At 38.1% G+C, this 27,428-nt stretch overlaps 1 protein-coding gene across 2 annotated transcripts in view; it reads right to left on the bottom strand.

Annotated features, from left to right (window-relative positions):
• Positions 1-27,428, bottom strand: part of LOC150107093 (nitric oxide synthase 1-like) — a 281,501-nt gene that overhangs the window by 107,218 nt on the left and 146,855 nt on the right. For both annotated transcript variants that reach the window (XM_090391631.1, XM_090391632.1), the window contains 2 exons: positions 25,506-25,641; positions 12,497-12,575 (listed from right to left, as the gene is read on the bottom strand). In XM_090391631.1, the coding sequence (XP_090247757.1) occupies positions 12,497-12,575; positions 25,506-25,641 (215 nt within the window). The remainder of the gene's footprint in view (positions 1-12,496; positions 12,576-25,505; positions 25,642-27,428) is intronic.

Genomic DNA, 27,428 nt, shown 5'->3' with positions numbered 1-27,428 from the left:
CCTCATGCAATGGGACTATCTTACCTTCCTTCCATTCCCTGGGCACCTTTGCCAAAGCCAGACTTTCATTGAAAAGTGAGGTTAAAGGCACTGTCAGTTCCCTGGCACATTCTCTCAAAACTCGTGGTGAAATACCATCCAGACCCAAAGCTTTACTGACATCCAGAGTACTCAGTATCTGAAACACACTCTCCTCCTGTACCTCTAAACCTCGAACCAGCCCTATCCCTCTAGCATTAAAACTGACTCCTCTAGGATGAAATACTCCAATAAAGTGTTCATTGAACAATTACACTATGTCCTCTGCATCAGTCACTCTATTCCCATTTTTATCCCGCAATATCATTCTTCCACAGTCATTTCTCCTCCTACTGGCCACATAGCTAAAAAATTCCCTAGGATTTTCTTTGGATCTTAGGGCCAACCTTCTCTTATATTCCAGTTTCGCTTTCCATACCACACTAGTCACTCTTCTGGCCTGTGTCTTTTATTCCTCGTGCATCTCTTCACCTGTCTCCTTATATCTCTTCCATAGTCTCTTTTTCGCATGCAATTCCTGTTTAATATTGTTTGTCATCCACTTTACTCTAAATTGCGTCCTCTTCTTCACTCGTGGTATACAACTTACCACGAGTGAAGAAGAGGACGCAATTGGTGCGTGGGAAATTTCACAATTTCCCACGCAAAAATTGATATCCCGGTCTTCCAATTCGTCCCTCCATGAAACTTCCCGAAGTTGACGTCTAAGACTATTATAATCACCTGCTTTATAATTCCACATAAGTTCCCATCTCTTTGATACTCCTGCATGTCTATTCATTTTCCAAGTCAAAACCATATGGTCACTCTCTCCAACTGGTGGGAGAGATGTCATCTCAGTTATTATCAACTCTTCTGATGCTATAACCAAATCCAAAACTCTTGAACCTCTTGTTCCCTCTGTTACATGTTGCCTAAGACATTTGTCCCTCAAGAATTCTAGAAATCCCATTCCCCTATTGCTACATGCATCTTCCTCTCTCCAATTTATACTACTGTGGTTAAAATCCCCCATAACAATCATTCTTCTTGCACTTGCCAAACTTAGCTGTCTAAACATCTCCTGGTCTCCATCCTCCATGCTCCTGGGTCTGTAGCAACACCCCACTAAATATCCTGTCTTGCCTACCTCTACCTCACACCATATGCTCTCAAAATCATTTGTCTCACTTCCTTCCAAAGCCTCCACTCTTAGAGGACATAGGTCATCACTTATCATAAGCAGTACCCCACCACCATGTTTTCCCCTCCTATCCTGATGAAAAATGCTATACCCAGCAACTTCTATTCCTGTTATTATATCCCCTTCTGTCAACCATGTCTCAGTGATCCCAATAATTTTTGGCCAGGCTGATGCTATCTGCGCCACCAATTCCTCTTCCTTATTCCGGATACTCCTGGCATTAGTATAAAACATATAAATGCCATTGTTTCTATACCCAGCATTATCCCTTCTAGACTCCACCGGGCTCACTGCTACCTGACATCGTCTCCCTTCTCCCAAGTATCCATTCCCACAAGAGGCCACCCCTCCTATCATCCTCCCTGGGACACACTGACTCGTTCAGAACAGCAATCTCTCTAGATGCCTATGTCCTTCCTCATTCAAATGTAAGCGGTCTCTTGCATACAATTCCTCTCTTTCCTCAAACGCTCCAAGCATCCACATATACCAGTCCTCTCTTTGTCACACATTCTCACTATTATGCCATTCAATATGACTGCTCTTCTGCTCAGTTCATCATTATCATACCTAGGCAACACGCACACTATTTTTCGTCTCTCTGTCTTCTTCCGTACAGTCTCAAGCAAAAATCTCATATTTCTCGCTGCCCGACTTACATTACCACTCAAATCATTTGTTCCTACCATCACAATCATCTCATCCACCCTTTCACCTCTCTTAATTGCCATAGCCACTCTTTCTATTGTTCCTCCTGGCAAACACTCCTCACGCATCCTATCTTGAACACCAAGGATCATTGAGTCGCCATACATTATACCTCTTACCATTCTCTCTCTCCTATTGTTTCCATTCTCTCCTCTTCTTTCATTCCCATAGGTCTCTCTCATTCCCTCTCTTTTACTGCTATTCTCTCTTCTAGCATTCCCATACCTCTCTCTCCTACTGTTTCCATTCTCCCCTCTTCTAGCACTCACGTACATCTCTCTCTTTCCCTCTCTCCTACTGTTTCCATTTTCTCCACTTCTAGCACTTCCATATCCCTCTCTCATTCCATCTCTCCTACTGTTTCCATTCTCTCCTCTTCTAGCACTTTCATATCTGTCTCTCATTCCATCTCTCCTACTGTTTCCATCCTCTCGTCTGCTAGCATTCCCATATCTCTCCCTCATTCCCTCTCTTCTGTTTCCTTTCTCTCCTCTTCTAACACTCCCAAATTTCTCTCTCTCCCCCACTCTGATTCGGCTTGCATTTATCTCTTCCATTCTCCTAATCTTATCTTTCATACTTCTGCTCTCATTCACAAGACATTCCACCTCCTCTTTCAGCTCATCTATCTCCCTCTGCAGGTCAGTCACTCTTAATCTAAATTCACTCTCCCAAACATGTATAAAACTAAAAAAATATAGAAAAACAAATCCTTACCCACAGTACAAAAATGTACTATAGGTTTGCAAATAATCTTTTGCAGGTGGGAGCAACATAAAAAAAATCCACTTATTTGCTAATAGTGCTAAATTAGAGTGGAGCGGGAAGGTCCATCACAAATGAAGATGATTTGGATCTCTTTAAGGGGTATTTAAATAGATTAACTTGTAGAAAAAGGATAATGGTTGCCAATTCACTGTTGCAAAGAACTGAGGAATGTAAAAGTTGTAAGAATTGAGGGAGACTACATGATGTGTATTACACTGATGGCACCGCATTTCAAGAAATAGATGGTGGTAGAGATTTGGGAATAATTGTGGATAGGATGTTAAAGTTCAAGGGATGAGTTGGAAAAGTGGAAAAATAGTGTAAGTATCACTTCAATGTTGAAAACACATTGGCAAGGAGGGATAAGGAAGTATTATCTGCTTTAAATGGCTATAATACAACCACATCTGTACTGCCATGCTCAGATTTTGTTAGATGGATTTCATAGGGGATGTGGAAGTGGTGGAGACAATTCATGGGTTGGTGACCAAGGTATTGTGGTTTGTAGGTTAAAAACTGCTTAAAAAGCAGAAGATTGATTACCCCTGGAAGATGAGTAAAGGTATCATTAGCAAGGATGTTATATCTATTTTTTTCTCTTGAAGGATACTGAATGAATGGATTAGTATGTGATAGGTATGAGTACATCAGTGAAGAAATTTTATGAGCGATATCAGGCATTATGTGAATAATGGGAAATTGGAAATGCACAGAGAGGCTCATTTAATAATAATAAATAAATAGACAAATAAATAAAACAAATCCACTAACACTTTTTTTTGTTACCCAAAAGGAGTATGGCAGAACTCTTTTAATCTTAACTCTTTTTGGAAATCAGTTAGCAGCTAGTCACCACTCTCACTCTTCACCAATAGTTAAGTTCAGGATTATCAATGCTTTTTGAAATCTAGGGATGTAATATGGGTAATGCCATCTCATGACGTAAAACCAATAATACGAGGGTGGTCTGAAAAGTTCTCGGCCTCGACTATAGATGGCAACACTATCAGAAGAGTTTTATTTTCTGTCATAAGCATCCATATGAAATTACAAGTCATTCTATTAAGTAGTTTGTTTTATACAGCTGTCTGAAGCAAAAGTGTTTTGTGTATCCCTTGAAATGGATAAAATTGAGTATCATGCAATTATAAAATTCTTTGTAAAAGAAGGTTTAATGCCAAAAGAAATTGATTCGAAGTTCATAAAAGTTTATGGACACTCTTCTCCTTCATTTTCGACAATTAAGAAATGGGTTGCCAAGTTTAAAGGTGGCTGTTCCAGCCTTGAAGATGATCCATGTGAAAGATGTCCAAAAAGTGTAACAACACCAGAAATCATTCATCAAGTACATGATATGGTATTGGATGACCGGCGAGTCAGAGTGCATGAAATTGCTGAGACTACGGCATTTCAAAAGAATGTGTAGGATATATTTTGCATTAAGAATTGCAAATGAAAAAGCTTTGTGCAAGATGGGTGCCGTGTTTGCTCACAGCAGATCAAAAATGCACTCACATGAAAATCTCTGAACAGTGCTTGGAACATTTTAAAAAAGATAAAACTGATTTTGTGCGTCGATGTATTACTATGGATGAGACTTGGATTCACCATTACACACCAGAATCCAAACAGCAGTCAAAATAGTGGACAAAAGATGGTTGTTCAGCACCAAAGAAGACAAAGATGGTTCCATCAGCAGGAAAGGTCATGGCATCGGTATTTTGGGATGCTAAAGGCATTTTGTTTATTAATTATCTTGAAAAGAGTAAAACAATAACTGGGGAATATTATTCCGATCTTTTAACTAGACTAGATGAAAAAATTCATGAGAAAAGACCAGGTTTGCAGAAGAAAAAAATCATCTTTCATCAGTACAATGCACCTGCCCACAAAGATGTTTTGGCAATGGGAAAATTAAGGGCTCTGCACTATGAATTGTTGGAACATCCACCCTATTCCCCAGATTTGGCTCCCTCTGACTTCTGTCTCTTTCCAAAACTAAAACTCTTTCTCACTGGTCAGCATTTTTCTTCGAATCAAGAGGTGATTGCGGCTGTAGAGGGGTATTTTGCAGATCTTACTGAGAACCACTACAGGGATGGGATAATGGCTCTGGAGCATCACTGGAATAAATGTATTAGTCTTAAGGGAGATTATGTTGATGAATTATGTTGATTAATTTTGAAATTATAAATTATTTTTTTCATTGTTAGACCGAGAACTTAGACCACCCTCGTATATATTATGGTTTGAAATAGTGAGTTCTGTGCTTGGTTCTCCTAAATTGCAGGATTAAAAACTTAACTTTCTGACAGAGAAAAGTCCTAGATGCCTGAACACTTTGCTTGAGAAATAGCTGAAGAAAGACCTTAAAAAAATTTCTCTAGTGTCTGCAACCGCAATTATTATTATTATTGCATGGAACCTGAATGGAGTCTGAAGACTCTTTGTGGGAGACCAACAACCTTGAAGGCAATGGCTGACAAAGCAGTCATGACAGACACTGTCAACCCATTCTACTCATTTACCACTCTCCAAGCAAATAAAAGCAGTCCTCACTGTTGCTAACAACACATACTGCATTTCCAGGGATCCTATAAGCTACCTTAGTCACCTTTGAAATATGTCTATCTAACCTCCTCAAATCTTTAGCTTCATCAAGCTTCACAGATGTCATTGGTGTAGTTGTGGTTCATTGCAGTTGGTGGATTGAGTGGGGAAGACAGAGTTGTAGAGTAGGTGCCATCCCTTGATAAGTCTTTAGACTCCCTGGAGGTCAAATAATAATAAATTTCCTGGAGTAAACCATCATCCATTAACTGATATATGTGAAGTATACATTTGATGATAGAAGAGAAGTATATGAGAGATGAATTGCATCTGAATATTACTATTATTATTAAGAAAGACCTCTAGGAAGTCAGGGACTCATTGAGGGAGGTCACATACTACACGCACCAGCTATCATACTTATTCTTGAATTCATTCACACTGCTTGCACTCACAACATCCGATGGCAATCCATTCCAATCATACACTACCCTATGAGAGAAAAATCTAGCCCTCACCCCCTTCTTAGCGGCATTCATTTTCAGCTTCCAAAGATTCCCTCTTGTCCTTTCCCCACCCTCCATAAATTGAAAAATTCTATCTACTGAAATCCTGTATGATCCTTTCAGAAGTTTGTAAGTCTCAGTCATATCGTTGTAATCCTATTTGCTAGTGTCTGCAGTCTAGAAATTCTCAATCTGTCTTCCTAATCAGTATTCCATAATCCTGATATCATTTTTGACACTCTCCTTTGCACTCTAGCCAATATATCAGGATTACAATGGAAACTAGGAGACCAGACTTGCGCACAATAGTCCAAGTGAGGTCTTATCAAGGCCTTGTAAAGAGGCAAAATGACATCCTTATCTTCACATGTGAATGTTCATATCAACATTGCAATTATCTTTTGAGTTGTATTTGCAGTCTTTGCTACATGGTCCCTGAACTTCAAATTCTTATCTACTAACACTCCAAGATCTCTAGAGGCTCATCTGGAGAGAGAGAGAGAGAGGGAAAGAGAGAGAGATTGTTGTTTTCTGGACAGGAGAGTGTTAGGGTAGGGAATCTTGAGTTGTAAGATTGGAAGGTTGCAGGGTTGGGTCTCCTGTGGGGAAGGTTACTTGGGAGATGTGAGAATCTATGGTATACTGTAAAGTCAAATGGAGTCTGGAGGGAATAATAATAATAATAGGTAGAGAATTACTGACAATGAATTAGTGTTTCATTATACAAATACTAGGAGTATTGGGAATAAAGGAAATGAACTGGTGGCATTGAGAGCCTCGGCCTGTTCAAAAATTACTATCAGTGAAACATGAATGACAGAAAACGATATTATGATAGAATGAAAGTACAAATGTATAGAATATTTCACATTTCATAGAATAGGGAGAGTAAATAGGGTGAAGTATCACTCATGATAAGTGGTGAGTTGTATTCATTCACAGTGGAGAATAGGGAAGTAAATGACATTAATGGTTTTGAAGGTATATTGTGTGAAATATAGGTGGGCAGGGTAGGATATTACTATAGGCCAGGTAACACAGAGAGTGATGAGCAGGAAATGTTTATATAGATAAGTTTGGCAAGTGCAAATTGAGTGATCATTATGGAATATTTTAATTATAGCAATATAAATTGGGCAGAGGAAATAACATACACTAATAAGAGAACATAATTTCTCGAATTCTAGAGAGACAAATGTCTCAGGCAACAATTAGAAGAGGGATCACAAAGATCTTGGATTTGGTCGCATCAGGAGATCTGATTGTAATTGAGATGTGATGACTTGGCGATGAGAATGACCATGTAATCCTGACTTGAAGGAAAGAAATAAAAGGAAGGTGAACTATAAAAATGACAGTTTCATGGATGGAACATCGGAAGGTAGAGATATGAGTAGTGCATGGGAGCTATTTAAGAAATATTTATCAGAAGCAATGGCAAATTGCATACCTAAAGTGAAAAAGATAAACAGATTTGGAGTTGTATGAATAGCTATGGAAATCGAACTGTGAGAAAGTGAATAGTAAGGAAGATAAAACTGGAAAAGGGAATACTAGGCTAGCATTGCAATCAGAGGAAAATGCTAAGGCATATAGGAGAGAAATGACTGTAGATGAATGACCTTGCTAGCTGGAAATGGGACTTCAGTGACTAATAAATGATTTTTTAAATTATCACTTTATTGAGTATGTTGTCATTGAAAAGCAGGGATTATTTCTTGAGAAAGACAAGTAGAGGATTTTAGGTTTAGAAAAACATCAGGAGAATTTATTTTAAATACCGGCCTAGTTGGCGTATCTGCTCTCCAGCACAATGGCTGTGGGGGTTTGAATCCTGCCGTGAGTATGGATGTTTGTGATTGTATGTAAAAATACTAGTGGTGGTCAGTAGATGGTGTTGATGTAGATGATGGTTTGCTGTAGTTGGTGAATTGAGTGGTGGAGACAGAGAATTGTAAAGTTGGTGCCCTCCCTTGATGAGTCTTTGAGCTCCTTGGAAGTATCATGTAATAATAATAATAATAATAATAACACTGAATTTCCTGAAAGTCAGTGGAACTGGATTAGATAATACCACATGCTTTAAGAAAATGTGATAAGGAACTAAAAATGACACTGCATGTTTCATGAAAATCTGACCAATGGAAAAGTGCACAAGAAGTGAAAGGAAGGTAAGACACTGCCTTTGAATTAAGAAGGCAGAATGGAGGCATCAAATTATAAATCAGTTTGTTGTAAAATGTTTTTTCGCTTTAAATTATAAATTAATTTAAATTATAAATTAAAAAAATTTAAATTTGCCAAGAAATTATATTCTTGTTTAAGCTTTATTTCAAGTATAAGCAAACAAAGCTTGCACATGAAATATCTTCATGACTAGTCTACTTGTATATAAAGGCTAATAATTTCAATTAATTGTTTTACTATCCCATAATGCAAAGCATGAATCCGTTTGGAAGGTTTGCTATCCAGACTGGTCTCGATGTTTACTGAGGCTTCATCGGTTGGAGCTAGACCCAGAGGAAACACCAAGGTTGAAGTAATGCAGGTCATATATTTCCCATATAGATGTAATGAAAAGGTGTATTACCTTATTATTAAAAATGCCAGATTAGAAATGTTTGTAGAAAGTTTTTCCAGTAGGTATAGTGTAGCATTATACATGTTCGAAAGTATGTATGTTTTGCATATGGGATACTAAGGCAATTAATGTGAAGTCATTAAACTTTATACACAAGTAGCCTAGTTGTGAAGGTTGTTTTACATGCAAACTTTGCTTATACTTGGATGAAGAACAAGAATATAATTTCTTGGTAAGTGTAATTTAATTTATAACCAAGTGAAGAAACTTTTTACAGCTATCCCTAATCTGGAGTAATTTAAAAATAAGGTGATACACCTTTTGGCTTATTGTATATGGGAAATATGTGAATTCTGTATTTTCGGCTTTTGGCAATACCACAGTACTACTCACCAAATCCACAGAATTCTGGAATACATTACTACCAGCTACAACTGGCGTACAATACACGGGAGCTGTTTTCCTTGACCTATCCAAAGCATTTGACAAAATATGGCACTTTGGATTGCTACATAAATTTATCTCAGCTGGTATCTCAATGAAATTGACACATTTAGTTAGTTCATATCTGCAAAACAGGAGCATGCAAATCAAGATTAACGGCACTACCTCATCTCAGCGACCCATCTTGGCCGGAGTGCCATAGGGATCACTACTGGCTCCATTACTGTTCTCTGTATACATGTCTGATATCCCGCACAACCCAATGACATCCATCATGGCCCTGTATGCAGATGACACGGCATTATTAGTCAGATCTCTCTGACCACATTTCATTACTATAAAACTTCAAGAAAACCTTCTAAAATTAGAAAGATGGTTCTCCAAATGGAGACTGCAAGTAAATCCCCTGAAAAGTTCAGCTATTCTCTTCACAAAAAGGCCGATATCTCCTGTAGGAGACATCTTATTATTCAAGACCAAAATTCCCTGGCAGACGGAAACAAATTACTTAGGTGTTGTCCTCGACAAAAAATTAACTTTTAACCAACACATCAAGGCCACATGTACAAAGGTATCTAAAGCCATCACTCAGATCTACCCCCTAATAAACAGAAGCAGCAAGCTAAACATCAGAATCAAACTGCTTTTATACCAGCTGATGATTCGTCCTATGGTTACTTATGCTTCTCCAGCCTGGAGCCACACCTCCACTAAAAATATTATCAGACTGCAATGGGTTCAGAACAAATGCTTGAGAATGATCCTAAACGCCCCATGGTTCGTCAGAAATCATTAACTTCACCGAGATACAAATATTTCTTATATCTTCTCCTTCCTACAAACTTTAGCTGCAAAGTTCTTTCTAAAGACGTCCACTCATCCCAATGATCTAGTTCAGCAAGCTGTAGCCTATGAGCCTACGGATACATTCAAACACAAAAGACCAAAAGCCATTTTAACTTCCTTCAGTGATGTATAATCTCCATGCCCATTCTGGGCAAGCAAACTGCTCATAGTATTTTCCTTCACTGTGACCGTAACAGACAATGGGGAATATGAAAAGCTTTTCTCTTCACCCCTTAAGTCATAAATATTAATTGTCAATTGTCAATCTTTGTATCTCTCTTCTGGGTCTGGCTCCTACATAATGCTAGCCTTTGCTTGCTTGCTTCATGAAGAGATTGTTTTTGCTTGGTTGAGCCTGAATTTCCTCTCCTGAGTGATTTAGATCAGGTGTGATGAGTTTAGTAGTGATTCTTTAGCATCATTCAGAAAGTGATCTTCAGAGAGTGATTTAGAAGTGATCTTGTAAATTATTCAGAGTTTTTGGAGAGGTACAGTTTAACAGTACCTCAATAAAGGTCGAAATCAATCTGGGTAGTGGTCCTTTACGGATGTGCATAGCATTATACACATCCGAAAGGATGTTTGTTTTGCATTATGGGATACTAAGGCATTGATGTGAAGAGGGGAGAATTCTCCATGCTTGCTGCGCAAGCTCATTAATTGAGAAAGAAGTGATATTTATTTGTTAATAAATGCATGCATTTATAAGCATTCCATTTAGGCTTTTATTTTTGTAGACAGAATATGTCTTAAGCTTGCACGGAAATTATTATTATTATTATTACCCCAAGACCTCATGGAGTCAAAGACTCATTTGGGAGGTCCTTTTATTACACACACAGCTCATCATATCATGCCTTGAACGCATTCAGACTCCTTGCAGACACCACACTCTCAGGCAAGGAATTCCAATCATTCACAACTCTGCACAAAAAAAATCTGCCCTTCACTCCCCTACTCACACCCTCTTTCTACAGTTTCCAGGGATGACTTCTGGTTCTCCCCTGATTCCCCATTATTTTCTGTAGAACTTCTCCAACTTATAGGTCTCTATCATATCTCCCCTCTTCCTCCTGTCCACCAGACTCTAAATTACATCTTCTCAATCTTTCCTCATACTCGACATTCCAGAGGTCAGAAACTACCTTAGTCAATCGCCTTTGGACCCTTTCCAACATCTCTTCATCCTTCTGAAAACCAGGTGACCAAATCTGGGCACAATAGTCCATGTGTGGCCTAATCAAAGCCTTATACAACGGAACAAGATTCTCCCTATTTCTACACATCAGTGTCCTCCACATCATTCCCAGAAGCCTTTGTGTTGTCTTCACAATTTTGGCTATGTGCCCCCTAAATTTCAGATCTTTATCCATTATCACCCCCAGATCTCTTATTTCTTCCACCTCCAACAATATATACTTATTAATATCTAGTTTACTCAACTCCCCATATACCTCTTGCTCATTTACAGTCAGTCTCTCCTCCCTATCATCTACTGCTCTCAATCTCTAAATGAAGTCACATTCACAAGATTGAAAGACCTTTATGAATTGTTCATTAAGTATCTCCACCACACATTCTGCAACAGCTGTCTTTATACCATTTTCTCCTATCAATGTCATCCTTTCATAATTATTCTTTCTTTTGCTGGCTACATATCGAAAGAACTCCTTAGGATTCTTTTTGGCTTCATTAGCTAACTGCTGTTCATTCCTCTCTTTAGCTACCCTCACCAACCAAGTCACCCTCCTTGCCTGATCTTTGTAGACATCATGGAATTGGTTATTTCCACTTCTCTTATGCTGCCTCTACAATGCCCTTTTTCTCTGTATCGCATGATTAATCTCTTTATTCATCCATCTCACACCTACCTTATTTAACCTTCTCACCCTTGGAGTGTTGTGTATCGAAGGCCGATGCTTGCTCGTCTAGTCAAAACTACCTTGGCTTGCTCGGTTGTAGAAGCTTCCAGGTCCTTGGAGATTGTGCTAAGGCAATAACAAACATGATATCAGGGCTGTACAATGCATGAGGATGAACTGAGGTCCTGCAAACTACAGAGTTTGGTGGAAAGAGAAGGATATGATTGTGAGTTGATTGAGACATTTAAACTGTTGAGAAGCATTTAGATGATTGACACTGGAGAGATTTTTCATACAGTAGAATGAGAAGAAGAAAATAAGACATGGGCTATTCCTGGAAGTTGTGAGAGGAAGTGGGAGTAAGAGAGTGAAATGGCTTTTTTTTTCATGAAGAGTGGTTACACATTGAACAGGTTTAAGGAATAGTATGATAGACTGTGCTGTTTAAGACTGGCCTCCCATGGTAGTGAGACTCCATGGAGATGCTGAATAATTCCCCCATTGTGATGAGGGGAAATCCTTATACGGGCTTTTTCAGTTGAAGGTGAGTTAGCCGATTTCATACGGTGGTAGCAGGGTTTTTTCTCCCGGAAACTTAGATTTTTCATCCCGCATACAGACAAATCAGCCTTCAGATCACACACAATTTACACACAAAAAATACTGTTGTTGGTGATGATGGGCGATAGATAGCGTCGATGGTAGTAGTAGTAGTGTCATAGTTGGAGAATTGAGTAGTAATGGAGAGGATGGGATGTACTTAGCGAAGTAGAGTAGTGTACCTTCCTGCGATGAGTCCTTGGACTCCCTGGAGGTGTCACATAATAATAATAATAATAACACTCACTGTTCATTAATACCAGTTTAAAAATTTCTAGGGCCATCACAATGACAAGAACTGTGATTTAATTTCTTATTGAAAGTTGATAATTTCTGTAAGTGAACATCTATATTTAAAATTATGTATGATAAAAAGCAGATTCCTTTTACTTAAAAAAAAAATACTTACTCTGAATGCCTTGCTTTCAGACAAGCACGAGACAGCATTTTACAGGGTACCACTTTTTTATTATGTAGAGTAGAAAGAGCTAAAGAAAAAACTAGTTTTATATATACTGCTTTTTTCTATAAATAAAGTTTATCTTTTAGCCATTTTAAAACATAATGAAATTCTAGTAATAGGAAATGAACACAAAATTAGTAAGCAGAATTAAACTTGCCATTTAATCCTTTATCCAAGTGTAAGGAAACAGTTTGATCATGAAGAATCATGAAGCATCTCCATGGAATCTGAAGACCCAAACTATTCACAAAATCTGTCATACTTCTCCTTGAACCAATTAACAGACAAAGCTCACAACTGATTCTAAGCAACCCATTCTACTCATTTACAACTCTAAAAGCAAAAAACCTAGTCCTTACAGTCTACTAACCACACTTCCAGGGATAACCTCTTGTTGTGGCCCCTCTAGCCAAGTGCTGAAACATTTCCCCTGCATCGATCCTATGAAACCCTTTAAGTAACTTAAATTTTTCTATCATATCTCTCTTTCTCCTATCAACCAACTTTCGCAATCCACACACCCTCAATCCATCCTCATAGGGAACATTTCACAGACCACTTACCACCTTGTTTGCTTGCTTCTGAATCTTCTCCACTGCTTCCTCATCCCCAAGAAACCCAGGGGAACAGACTTGAGCACAGTAATCCAGATGTGGGCATATCAAGGCCTCATAAAGAGGAATTACAACTTCCTTATCTCTACTTGTTAGTGTGTTCTTAGCTAAGTAACCTTATGAGCTACCTTAGCAACTTTAGCAATGTGTTCTCTTAACTTTAATTGTCTGTCTACCTTTACAGTTCCATCAATGTGGTACATAGCATGTAATCTATTTTACATTTCCCCACATTAAATCGACACCCGTTATCTTTTGTCCATACTGACAGTCTATTTAAATCATCCTGCAAGCTCTTCATGTTGCCTTGATTGACTATTACTCTACCTAATTTCACATCATCAGCAAACAACTGAATATTTCATTTTGGGTTAGTTCCTGTATCATATATGTACAAATTATACAGCAGTGGTCCTAGCACTGAACCTTGTGGCACACCACTAGTTTTTGGCTTGATTCTGCCCCTCCATATACCAATTTTTGATATCTCTCCAGCAGCCACCTTCTTATCCACATAACCAGTGTCATATCCATTCTGATTTGTTCTAATATGTGTAACAGAGTTATGAATATTAGAACAAATGTGGTATTCCATCAAATGCCTTTGCAAAATCTAGCAGAATCATTGTGTAATCATTTCCTTTATCCAGCTCAGCTGTCACTCTATTATAAAAAGTTAATAAATTACTAAGCATGACCTACCTTTAACAAAACCACATTTCCTCTTATATAGTATCTGTTCTTGGACCACTGCTGTTTAATTTGTTCATTAATGATATAGGAAAGGATCTGAGAGGAACAGTTCATTTGTTCGTAGGTGTTGCAAAGTTGGGTAGGGCAATAGTGAATGCAGATGATGTCAAAATTTTGCAGGATGATTTGGATAGATTGGAGGTCTGGGGTAAGGAGAATGGATGTCAATTTAATGTGGCAAAATGTAAGGTTATACATTTTGGGGTGAAAAGATTAGCAGCAGTTTACTACATTGGTGGGACTGTACTCCAGGAAATTGATGAGGCAAGAGATTTAGGAGTGTTGGTGGATAAGGAGTTGAAGTTTAGGGGGCACATTGCAAAAGTGGTCATATCAGCTCATCAAATCACTTGGTTGCTGAAGAATACTTTGACGAGCAGAGACAAGCATGTTATTGTTCCTCTGTATCGAGCCTTGATAAGACCCCATCTCGACTACTGTGCCCAGATTTGGTCACCTAGGTTTCTTCTTGATGGGAAGGAGGTGGAGAGGATCCAGAGGCGAGTGACCAAGATGATAGCAGGTCTGTGGAATGAACCTTATGAGAACAGATTGAGGATTTGTGAATTGCAGAAATTGGTCGATAGGCGAAGGAGGGGTGATATGATTGAGACATTCAAATTACTGAAGGGTTTCTATAAGATTGATCCAGAAGATATTTTTGAAAATATGACTGGTGGTGGGAGGGCTAGGGGCCATGAATGGAAGCTGGGCAAGAGCGTGGTTGACAAGGGTGTTAGAGCTGGGTTTTTTACTTTTAGAGTGGTGAATGAGTGGAATAAGCTGCCAGAGTCTGTTGTGGGTGCTGTGACAGTGAATGAGTTTAAGGCAAGGTATGATAGATACTGTGTGAATGTCGAATAGTTGTGATGAATATGATTTGGGGCCTCTCTCGATTAGTCTAAGGACTCCCTGGAGTTGCCCTTAATAATAATAATAATAATAATAATAATAATAATAATAATAATAATAATAATAATAATAATAATAATATTCTTATCCACTCATTCTTAAATTCTCAAAAGTTTTCGATAATTCAAGAATTGTCAAAACCTTCTGATAATGCATCCAATTCATCATGTGCGAGAGTAGCTTATTTGTAATATTTATAACTTATTTATTACAGACAGAGATAAGTGGAATGAATAAATTGGCTTCTTTGTTCAAACAATTCAACCTTATGACTCAATCTCTATTTGCAGTTTTACCATGCCACCATCCAAGATGTCTATAGACGTCAAGGTTATCATGGATGCGAAGTGCATATTAAAATTGTAATACCATTAATATTACAGTGAAATATATGATGGATACGAAGCGTATGAGGATGCGTATTTGATCAATAATGGCCGGTAAGGTGGTTAAGTGTACCTGTCTGACTGAGAATAGTGAAATTCTAAATATTAAATCCAAATGCAGAAATGCAGATATGGTTTTATCTAAGCTTTATACAATGAGGCCATCACATTTTTATCTCTTGTGGACAACGTCATCTTCAACATTGCAGCAATTCTCTGAGATGTCTTCACAACCTTTGTGATATGTCCTCTGAACATTCCAAGATCTCTTTATTCCAACACTTCTTCCAGTATAACTCCACCAAGTGAGTATGAAGTATCTTATCTGTGGATCTCAAATTTTAAAACCTTACATTTAGTTAATATTTGTAATATTTATAACAAATATTACAAATATTCAACTGATATTCCCATTTATTTGTCCACCTTTCCATATTACTGAAATCCTCTTCAAGAGCCAATACATCAGCACTATTACTAATAACCCTCTCAAGCTTCACATCATCTGCAAACTGAATATCTCCCTAGTCCTGTGTCCTGTGACAATATCATTGACATAAGGATTGAACAACAGTGGTCCCAGTACTGAACCCTGTGGAACTCCAGTTGTAACCTTCCTACTCTCTGATACTGCTCTTCTATATACAACTCTCTGATATATATATCAGAAAAGCAATGTTATTAATCCAATTCACTAAACCTGATATCCAAACCCATATGATAGAACTTAAAAACCCACTTGTTATGTGGTACTCTGTCAAATGTTTTTGCAAAATTCAAAAAAAAAAAAAAAAAAAAAAAAAAAAAAAAAAAAAAAAAACTACAGTGTAGGCCTTACTCTCATCCATTACTGTATTGTAAAAGGTAATCAGATTTCTAAAACAAGAGCAGCCTTTAACGTATCTATGCTGGCCTGCATAAATAATATTACCCTCATCTGTCCAATTCTGTATACGAGTTCTGACCAATTTCTCCAAAATCTTAACTATAGAAGAAATACAAACTAGCCTATAGTTTCTTACCTGCATTCTACCACCATCTTTATGCAATGGCACTATCTTACCCTACTTCCAAGAACTTATTCCATTGCAAAACTTTATTATACAGCTAGGTTAATGGCCAGGTCCATTCCAGAGCACATTTCCTTATAGTACTAGAATTTCATCTAGTATACTTGTATTACTGACATTTAGTGTATTCTATATTTGGAATACATCCTCTTCATTCACTTCTAACACCTAACTACTACTTATCCTTCTAGGAATAAAGTCTGCTGTGCCAGGATTGAATGCTTCAGTAAAGTTTATAATAAATAGCTCAAGTATGTCATCAGGTCACCTGAGTCCTATTTCCATTCAGCAAGGTAATCCATCAGTTTTCATCCTGCTTGCCACATAGACGAAAAAAAAAAAGAGAAAAAAAGAAAAGAAACTCCTTGTGATTCTCCTTGGATTGCAGTGTTAGCCTTTTCTCATATTCTAATTTTTTTCTCCTTATAATACTAATCATTTTCTGAGCTTGAGCCTGATATTCCTCATGCAAATATTCTCCATTTCTCTCTTTATATCTCTTCCATAATCTCTTTTTCATCTGCAATTCCTCTTTACTTTCTCTTTCCACATATTTGACTTAAAATCACTTTATCTTCTTCACTCAAGATAAATAATCTGCCACTGATATGAACAATTTTTTCTAAAGTATCTCTCATGTACTACTAACCTCTTTTCCTTCAAATGTTTCACCCATTTTACTACTGCAAGCTGGTTTCTAAGTGTTTGTTGCTTTTTATCCTCCAAGTTAAGGCTACATGGTCACTCTCACCAATTATCTTGGTCGCAATCAAATCCTGTGATGCTATGATCAAATCCAAATTCTTGATCCTCATGTTACCTCCAACACATGCTGCCTAGACAGTTATCTCTCATGAAATCCAAAAATTCAGAGAACTGAATTTTTGGATTTTTCTAGTAGTGCATGATGCTGCTGCTTTCCAGTTTATGTCGCTATAGTTGAAGTCTCCATAATGATCATTTGCTTTGCACTTGCCAGACTAAGTTACATAAACATTCCCTGCTTATCACTATCTATATTCATTGATTACAGAAGGAATTATAAAAAGAGTGGATATTAAGATCGGAAGAACAAGAGGTTATCCTTGGAAGCTGTATAGAGATGTGGTGAAGAAAAATGTGAGGAGTAGATTTTTTACATAGAGAGTTGTTAGTGAGTGGAATGCACTGTGAATGTGCAGGGAGTGTAAATAACTTGAATTCATTATGACAGACATGTTGCTGGTTGAGTGACCCTCCCACACTGAATTTATTGACTTCATAGAGATTACCAAAATAATAATAATAATAACATCCTGTCTTATAAAAATCTGCCTCACACCATATACTCCCAAACCATTTAGTATTATTTCCACTGTGATTCTGTTATCATGAGTAACACTTTACCACTACATTTCCCTTCCTTATCCTGCCAAAATATATACTATACCCTTCAATTTCTATCCCTGTTAGGACACCGAGAGAGGACAAGTTGAAAATATGTGGGTTACACAAATTGATTGACAGGTATAAGAGGGAAGATATCTTGGAGAGGCTGGTGAGAAACCCAAAAAATTGGGTTGACAACAATGGTTATTACTTTGATAGCTTGGATTTGCTAAAGGGAAGTCATGTTTTAGTAATCTACTTACTTATTACAATAAGATGATAATTCACTGGACAAAGGAGATGGATACACAGTAGTATATTTTGATTTTGCAAAGCCTTTTGATAGATTAATACATGATATAGTTGATAGTCAAACTAGAGCACATGGGGATGGATATTAGACTAGTGCACTAGATCAGAGATTGGCTATCTTATAGGTATCAGCAAGTTATGTATGGGGGAAGCAATATCCTGGAAGAGGAAAGTCACTAGTGGTGTGCCTCAGGGGTCTGTTTTAGGGCCACTGCTATTTAACCTATATGTTAATGATATTTGGGAAGATTTGGATGGAAATATTCAGTTGTTCACAGATGATGCAAAGTTCGAACAAACTATGAGGAGTAGGGCAGATTGTGGCATTACAAGAAGACTTGAATAAATTTAATGAATAGGCATGAGAGTGGGAATATCGGTTCAATGTTGTGAAATGCAAGGTTTAAAATTTGGAAAACAAAGAAGGGATATAGAATTTACTCTTGGTGAGAATATATTGTTGGAGGTGGAGGAAATAAGAGACCTTGGGGTGATGGTGGATAAGGATCTAAAATTTAGGGGACACATTGCCAAAATTGTGAGGATGACACAACTAATTCTGGGAATCATGCAGAGGACACTGACTTGTAGAAGTAAGGAGATTCTTGTTACATTGTATAAGACTTGATTAGGCCACATATGGACAGATTTGGTCACCTGGTTTTCAAAAGGATAAAGAGATGTTGGAAAGGGTCCAGTGGTAACTGACTAAGTAGTTTCTGATCTCTGGAATATGAGAAAAGATTGAGAAGATGCAATTTACAGAGTCTAGTGGTGATAGAGATGTAAAAGTTGGTAAGTGGTTGTTATAGGATCAATGTTGAAGAGGTTTTTCATAAAATGGTAGGATAAGGTGAGAACCAGAGGTCATCCCCTGGAAGCTGTATAAAGAGGGAGAGAGAAGCACAACTCTGCATTCAAAAAGTTTTTTTGCATGCAGAGTTGGGAATGATTGGAATGCCTTGCCTGAAAAATTGGTTTCTTTAGAAAATTTAAACGTGTTTACGGTATGGTATGATGAACTGCATGTATCTCAAACGGACCTCCTGGATGAGTCTTTGACTCCATAGCATCTTAGGGTAATAATAACAACAATAATTTACTAATTATATGAAGAGCCAAAGGCTTCAATTCGGCAACATGAACTTATTTAAGTTAAGGGATATTACATTCCATATTGTTTCTTAGCCGAACAAGAAACTCAAAGAAACTGTAAGTTCTGTTCGCTACAAACTTGGTATTAACTAGATCTACCTACTCACTGATGAGACCTCAATAAAGGTTGAAACCGGTCTGGGTAGTGACCTTCTCTCATAATGTAGAACAGTAATACAGCTCCTAGGAGCTAAGTTTACATTATGGGTAAATGCCAAGAATAGTGATCGGAGCTTTCTCCACCCTTACTATGAGTTGCCTCAGTTTGCACTACCAAATGGGTCAGGTGTAGCACTATCCAGGTATTTGCTTACACTTGGAATTGCCGAACTTTATATAGTTTCTATATTCGGCATGAAACTCTTTGAGTTTCTTATTCGGCTAAGAAACAATATGGGATGTAATATCCCTTAACTTAAACAACAATAATGTTATAAAGACATACAAGTTACTTAAAGGTTTTTATAGAACTGATACAGAGGAAATATTTCAATACATGACATAGTGTATGTGTGTGTGGTGGTGGTGGTGGTTATGGGCGGGCGGGAGGGATATTAGAGTTTATGCCTGGAAATGTGGGACCAGTAAGGATGTGAAGACTAGATTTTATTCTTTGGGAGTGGTGAATGGGTGTGATAAGTTGCCAGAATCTGTTGTAGGTGCTTTGTCAGTGAATGAGTTCAAAGTACATCATAACAGATGTTGTGTGAATGTTCATTAGTGCATGGTGCAATGTTCAGCACCTATCTTGATGATTTTGCAAATTCCATTATAGATGCCTCTGTAATAATTATCATAATAATAAAAATTTTGTTATGTTGAGAAAGAAGGACTTTTGTGGTTTGGGGTAGAATGTTCTAAAATGGAGGGAGAAAAAAAGTTATGATGACTATAAACCTATATAGTCATGATGACTATAAAAAGTTATGATGACTATAAAAAGTTATGATTAGAATTTTCTGAATTCTAATCCTCAACTGATGGCAAAAACAAACTCATGGGGTAGCTGTGATACTGAAGACAGCTCAGGCAAGAAGCCTTCTTGGTTATAACCCCATTAATGGGATACTTTCTATTAGACTTAAGGCTCATCCAATGTATCAATCGTGGTAGTTTATGCACACTGCACATGGATATGCCTGAAGAAGAGAGTGAGGAATTCTATGATAACATACAAACTGTTTTGGACTGCCTACCAAGGAGAGACCATCTTAAGGGACTTAAATGCAAAAGTGGGAAAGAGTATGAGAGTCAAGCCAGAGTGTGGCATGTTTGGTCTGGGTGAATGTAATACCCGTGGTGAAGGACTGTTGGAATTTGCCAGTACTAACAGATTAGTTATTACCAATATCTGATTCCAGAAACATCCATAACGGACCTATACTTGGATATCTAACGTTGATAGGTCAAGGCACCAGATTGATTACATCCTGGCTCTCCAGTGGTGGAAGACGAGCATCTCTGATGTGCATACTTTGTCCTGGAGCAGATTGTGGTACAGACTATCAGCTAGTAAGAGCCAAAGTAAGACTAAGATTCCAAAAACTTCCAGGTCAGGCACATCCCACTAGATTGGATGTTAGAGTAATACCTAACGGATTCACAAAAGAAACATCAACTCGGTTGGAGGATTTTTTGGAGACCAATGAGGAGAACTCACCAGAAATGCTTTGGGAAGGAGTCAAGGTGATAATACACGATACAGCAAAGAAGTATCTAGGCCCAATAAGAAGATCAAGAGATCCATGGATATCAGATTCAACATGGGAACTGATCAAAAGAAGGCAGTTGGAAACAAAGAGACACAGGGACTGAAGAATATACATAGAGAAGTCAGAAGAGCCATCAAGCAGGATGAGGAAAAGTTCTATACTAATATATATGAAGAGATTATTATTATTATTATTATTATTATTATTATTATTATTATTACGAATATCTCCATGGAGTCAGTAGTCTCATTGCGGGAGACCCAAACTATCAAAACAATATCTATCATATCTCTTCTTGAATTCATTTACAGATGAATTCAAGCGAAAAACCTCGTTCTCACACCCTTGTTAATCACACTTTTCCTTAATATCCATGGATGACCTCTTGTTCTTCCATCACTATCACACAGCTGAAACATTTCCCCTGCATCAATCTTATAAAACCTTTTAGTAATTTAAATGTTTCTATCATATCCCCTCTTCTCCACCTATCAACCAACCTCTGCAATCCACAAGTTCTCAATCTATCAATGTAGGGAGCATTTTTTGCATCACTCACCCACTCAGTCACTCTCCTCTGACCCCTCTCCACAACCTCTTCATCTCCAAGGAATCCAGGTGACCAGACCTGAGCACAGTAATCCAAATGTGGAAGTATCAATGCTTTATAAAGGGGAATAATAACCTCATTATCTCTGAATGTTAGTGTGTTCCTCAATAACCAAGTAATCCTATGTGCAATCTTGGACAAATTACCAATGTGTCCCCTGAACTTCATCTCCCTATCCACCAACATCCCTAAGTCCCTAGCCTCATCAATCTCTTGGAGTACTTTTCCATGAGTGTAGTACACAGCTGGTAATCTTTTAATCCCAAAATGCATAACTTTGCACTTTTCCATATTGAACTGACATCCATTACCTTTTGTCCATTTTGCGAGCTTTTTTAAATCATCCTACAAACTCTCAACATCAGCTTGATTTTTTATTGCACTACCCAACTTTGCATCATCAGCAAACAACTGAATATCTCCCTTTAAGCCATTTCCTATATCATTTATGTAAAAATTAAAAAAACAATGGCCCAAGCACAGAGCCCTGAGGCACACCACTGGTCAGTTGCCTCATCCTGGACTCTGATCCTCCATACACCACCTTCTGGTATCTCTCCCTGAGCCATTCTCCTATCCATATCACCAGTTTAGTATCCATCTCCATCTGCTCCAACTTGCACAACAGTATTCCATCAGGTACCCTGTCAAAATGATTATTATTATTATTATTCAGGCCTCCATGGAGTCAAAAGACTCATCGTGGGAGGTCCTAAGAAACACAAAGTCTATCATACCACTCCTTAAACTCATTGACCATTCTCGCTCTCACCACTCCATCAGGCAATGCATTCCATGGTTCAACCACCCTCCATGCAAAGAAACCACTCCTCACCCTCTTGCTCACAGTTTACTTTTATAACTTCCAGGAATGGCCTCTTGTCATCACTCCTTCCCGCTGTTCAACCAAGTGAAAGAATTCCCCAGTGTCAACCCTGTAACCACCTCTTAACAGTTTAAAAGTCTCAATCATATCACCTCTCCTTCTTCTATCTACCAAACTCTGCAGTCCACATTCCCTCAATCGATCCTCATAACTATCATTGTACAGTCCTGAAACCATCTTTGTCATCTGCCTTTGTACCCTTTCCACAGTTAATTTATCCCTTTCAAATCCTGGGGACCAAATCTGAGAACAGCAGTCCAAGTGTGGTCTGATCAGGGTCTTATACAATGGAATGATAACTGTTTTATCTCTGCAGGTCAACTTCCTTCTCATTATTTCAGCAATCTTAGCAAAATCCAGAAGTACCACTGTGTAGCTATTTCCTTTGTCCAACTCAGATGTCATTCTATTATAAAAAGTTATTAAATTGCTAAGGCAGGATCGACCTTTAACAAAACCATGTTGGCCCCTATAGAGTATCATATCCTGATCCACCCATTCTTGAATTTTGTTTTTAACCAACTTTTCAAATACTTTTACCACCATTCCCGAGATGGTGATTGGCCTGTAATTGACTACCACAGTTTTACAGCCACTTTTATGCCAAGGAACTACTTACATTTGAACTAGGGACCATACCAGAGTTCAAACTTAAGTTAAATAACCAAGTAAGAGGCATTTACAACTCCTCTGCACATTCAACCAACACCCGAGCTGATATTCCATCTAAACCTACAGCAGTGTTTGCATTTAAATTTTGCAATATACTAAGTACCTCTGATTTCTTAACTTCAATTCTCACATTAGTTTTTGCTACAGTACAGAGATATCCTCACTTGGGTGATAGACTTTTGAAAAGTGATCACTTAGTAACTCTACTATTCCGTCTGAATTTGTCTCCTCAATACCATCAGTACACACTAAAGTTATCCTTCCGAAGTCATTCTTCCTTTTACTTGCCACATAGCGGAAGAACTCTTTGGGATTACCCTTGATCTCCTTGGCTAAGGTCTTCTCATAATCTGATTTAGCTTTTCTTACTATGCTGGTAACATTCCTAGCTTGAGCCTTGTACTGCTCATGGGTGTACTGATCACCTTTCTCCTTGTAAATTCTCTATAACATTTTCTTTTTTTGCAGATCAAGCTTGATACTACTATTACTCATCCATCTAACGCCTACCTTGTTTGTCTTCCTCACCATGGGGACACAATCTGATATTGCCTTCCTCAGATACCTGCTGATTTTATCCCAGATGGAGTTCCAGATGATGAGACACAATTATAAAAGGATGTTTTATTTAGTTTGTGGCTTAAAGCACAAGTTAAAGCCCAAATTGAATGTCATCAAAGACAGGAATTGAGCATTACTAACAGAATAGTTGGAAATCAAAAACAGATGGAAAGAATACTGTGAGGAACTGTACAGCAGAGTGGACAAAGAAAATCAAAGAGCAGTTAAGCAGCTTAACAGCAATAAGGTCCCAGGCACAGATGAAATCCCAGCAGAGTTAATTAAGGCCACAGGGTATGGAGGGATAAGAGTGTTTCATAGATTTATTACAAGGATATGGGAGATATGATCATGGCCTAGAGACTGGAAGAAGTCAATTTTCATACCACTACATAAAAAGGTGATATGAAGGCATGCAAGCAAAATTTTATTGAAGATCATGCTAAATAGGATTGAGGCCAAATTTAAGACAGAAATGTTCGAGGAACAAGCAGGTTTTAGGAAAGGTAAGGGCACCAGAGATCAGATCCTTTTCCATAGACAGATCATAGAAAAATATAAAGAATTCAGACTCCTCTGGTAATGTGTTTCTTAGACTACTCTAAAGCTTTTGACTGTGTTGAGCATGTGAAACTGTGGGAAGTAATGAAAAGAATGGATTTTCCTGAACACTATCAATCAGGTTGAGCTTATACAGGGAGTAAGAAGCATGGTAAGAACAGGTGTTGGATTGACTGACTGGCTTCAAGTTGGAAAAGGAGTTAGGCAAGGGTGTTTACTTTCTCCTCACCTGTTTAGTATATATGCAGAGGACATCATGCGTGAAGCATTGGGGCTCAAGACAGGAATTAGGATAGGACGTAGATTGATCAGTAATCTGAGATATGCTGATGATACAGTACTCCTTTGTGATGACACGGAAGAACTAGGACTAATTTGGACACAGTTAACAAGATCAGTAATAACAGAGGACTTCAACTCAATCCTAGCAAGATAAAGATTATGGTTCTCAAAGGAAATACAAACATAGAAACTGTTGAGAAACAAGTGTACCTTAATGGAGAAAGAATTGAGGAAGTCAGCAAGTTTGAGTACCTGGGATCCATTATTAATGTGAAGAATTGCTGTTCAGAAGATGTCAGAAGAAGGCTAGGAATTGCTAAAACAACAGTCAGAGACTTGTCTAAAATCTGGAAGGATGGATCTGTCTCCATGGGAACAAAGTCGAGGATTTTGGATGCAGTTGTTTTTCCAACAGAAACTTATGGATGTGAAACTTGGAACCTAAAGAAGTCAGAAACGGATATCTACTTTTCAGATGTGGTGTTATGTTACAGAAGACTGTTGAGGATATCATATATTGAAAGGCATACAAATGAATGGGTGTTAGAAAAGATCAGTAGAACATTAATGCTCCTTAAGGATATTGACAGAAGAAAGTTAAAATATTTTGGACACATTGAAAGGATGGAAGGGGAGACTTCTCAGAACAGTAATAGAAGGTAAAGTTCCTGGAAAAAGAGGAAGGGATAGAACCACCAATGAGATGGATGGATGGATGGATGGTGTGTGTGTGTGTGTGTGTGTGGAGTGACTGATCTTCAGAGAGTTGAGGCTGCCAGAAAAGCAAACAACAGGACTACATGTTGAGGCCTGGTGTAGCACATCGCCGACCATCAGAGTGACCATAAGGCATCTGTAGATGTATATCTATATGTTCACTGGACATCTACAGATGCCTTATGGTCACTGTATCTTACTGTATCAGAACAAATTCTGATACAGTAAGAAAAAACTCTGTTACACTTTTTTGATCTTTTTAACAGAAAAGTGAGTGTACTGCATTTCTAGCATTGGTAATGCATGTACCTTTATGTAGAATGCTTACTTCCTTTACAAAACTAGAAATTGTACTATATATTGGTACACACCAACATTACTTACTAGAATATAGATCACTGCTTTCATCTGTTGTAGTGGTAACAAGTCGGAAAGACTCTGCATTCCATGATGTAATACTATCCACAGATGGTATACAGGCATCTTCGCTAATGTTAAAGTTACAAAGTTGGCAGGCACTCTAATAATAAGAAAAAAATAGTATTTAGAATTTGTAAGTAAAATGTTTAAAAAATTAGAAAACAAAATAGAAACCATGAAAAGGCTACTCTTTGATGATTCATCAGATTGTGGAAATAAAATGATAATTATTATTATTATTATTATTATTCAGGCCTCCATGGAGTCAAAAGACTCATCGAGGGAGGTCCCTCCTAGGAAACACAAAGTCTATCATACCACTCCTTAAATGTATTGACCATTCTTGCTCTCACCACTCCATCAGGCAATGCATTCCATGGTTCAACCACCCTCCATGCAAAGAAACCACTCCTCACCCTCTTTCACCCCATCCCCCTCTTTCTCACAGTTTCCTTTTGTAATTTCCAGGGATGGCCCCTTGTCATGACTCCTTCCTGCTGTTCATCCAAGCAAAAGAACTCCCCAGTGTCAATCCTCTAACCATCTCTCAACAGTTTAAAAGTCTCAATCATATCAACTCTCCTTCTTCTATTCACCAAACTCTGCAGTCCACACTCCCTCAGCCGATCCTCATAACTAACATTGTACAGTCCTGACACCATCTTTGTTATCCGCCTTTCTACCCTTTCCGCAGTTAATTTATCCCCTTCAAATTCTGGGGACCAGATCTGAGAACAATAGTCTAAGTGTGGTCTGATCAGAGTCTTATACAACAGAATGATAACCATTTTATCTCTGCAGGTCAGTGTCCTTCTCATTATTGCAGCAATCCTCTGTATTACCTTCACTACTTTTGCAATATGTGCTCTAAATTTCAGGTTTCTATCAATCATCAAACCCAGATCTCTTGTCTCTCCTAATTCCTCCAGTTTAACTCCTTGCATAGAGTATGCAGCGTTCCATCGATGTGTCTCAAACCTCAAGACCTTACATTTTGCTGCATTAAACCGACAACCCCAATTCATTTGCCCATCTATCTAGCTTATTCAAATCCTCTTGCAGGGCTACCACATTTGCACTATTACTAATAACCCTTCCAAGCTTCACATCAAACAACTGAATATCCTCCTGCAATCCACTGACAATGTCATTGATATAAAGATTAAACAATATAGGTCCCAGTACAGAGACCTGTGGGACCCCACTTAACCCTCTGCCTCTTTGAAACTGCCCCACCATACACAACTCTCTGATACCTATCACACAGCCAATCCTGAATCCAGTTGACCAACCTGACATCCAATCCCATGTGCTGCAACTTAAATATCAGCTTATAATGTGGCACCCTGCCAAATGCCTTTGCTAAATCCAAGAAAATAGCAGTATATGCCTTTCTCTCATCTACTGCTCTTGTAACTTTATTATAAAAGGCTAGCATATTACTAAAACAAGAGCACCCCTTCACAAATCCACGTTGACTCTCACAGATAACATTACCCTCATCTGCCCAATGCTGTACACAGTCCATCACTAATTTCTCCAAGATCTTAACAACTACTGATAACACTCAAACTGGCCTATAATTAGACACTTCCAGTCTGCTACCAACCTTATGCAATGGCACTATCTTACCTTCCTTCCATTCCCTGGGTACCTTTCCTGTAGCCAGACTTTCATTGAAAAGCCAGGTCAAAGGAGCTGTCAGTTCTTTAGCACATTCTCTCAAAACTCATGGTAAAATACCATCCAGTCCCAGAACTTTACTGACATCCAGAGTACTCAGCATCTGGAACACACTCTTCTTCTGCACCTGTGAACCTCGAACATGCCCTATCCTTCTAGGATTAAAATTTACTCCTCCAGGGTGATAAACTCCAATATAGTGTT

The sequence above is a fragment of the Typopeltis vanoorti genome, chromosome 4 (assembly GCF_054136105.1).
Source record: "Typopeltis vanoorti isolate ZY-2024b chromosome 4, IOZ_Tvanoo_1.0, whole genome shotgun sequence".
NCBI lineage: Eukaryota > Metazoa > Arthropoda > Arachnida > Uropygi > Thelyphonidae > Typopeltis > Typopeltis vanoorti.
The sequence above is the reverse complement of the archived record's forward strand: the minus strand, read 5'-3'. Positions and strand labels throughout refer to the sequence as shown.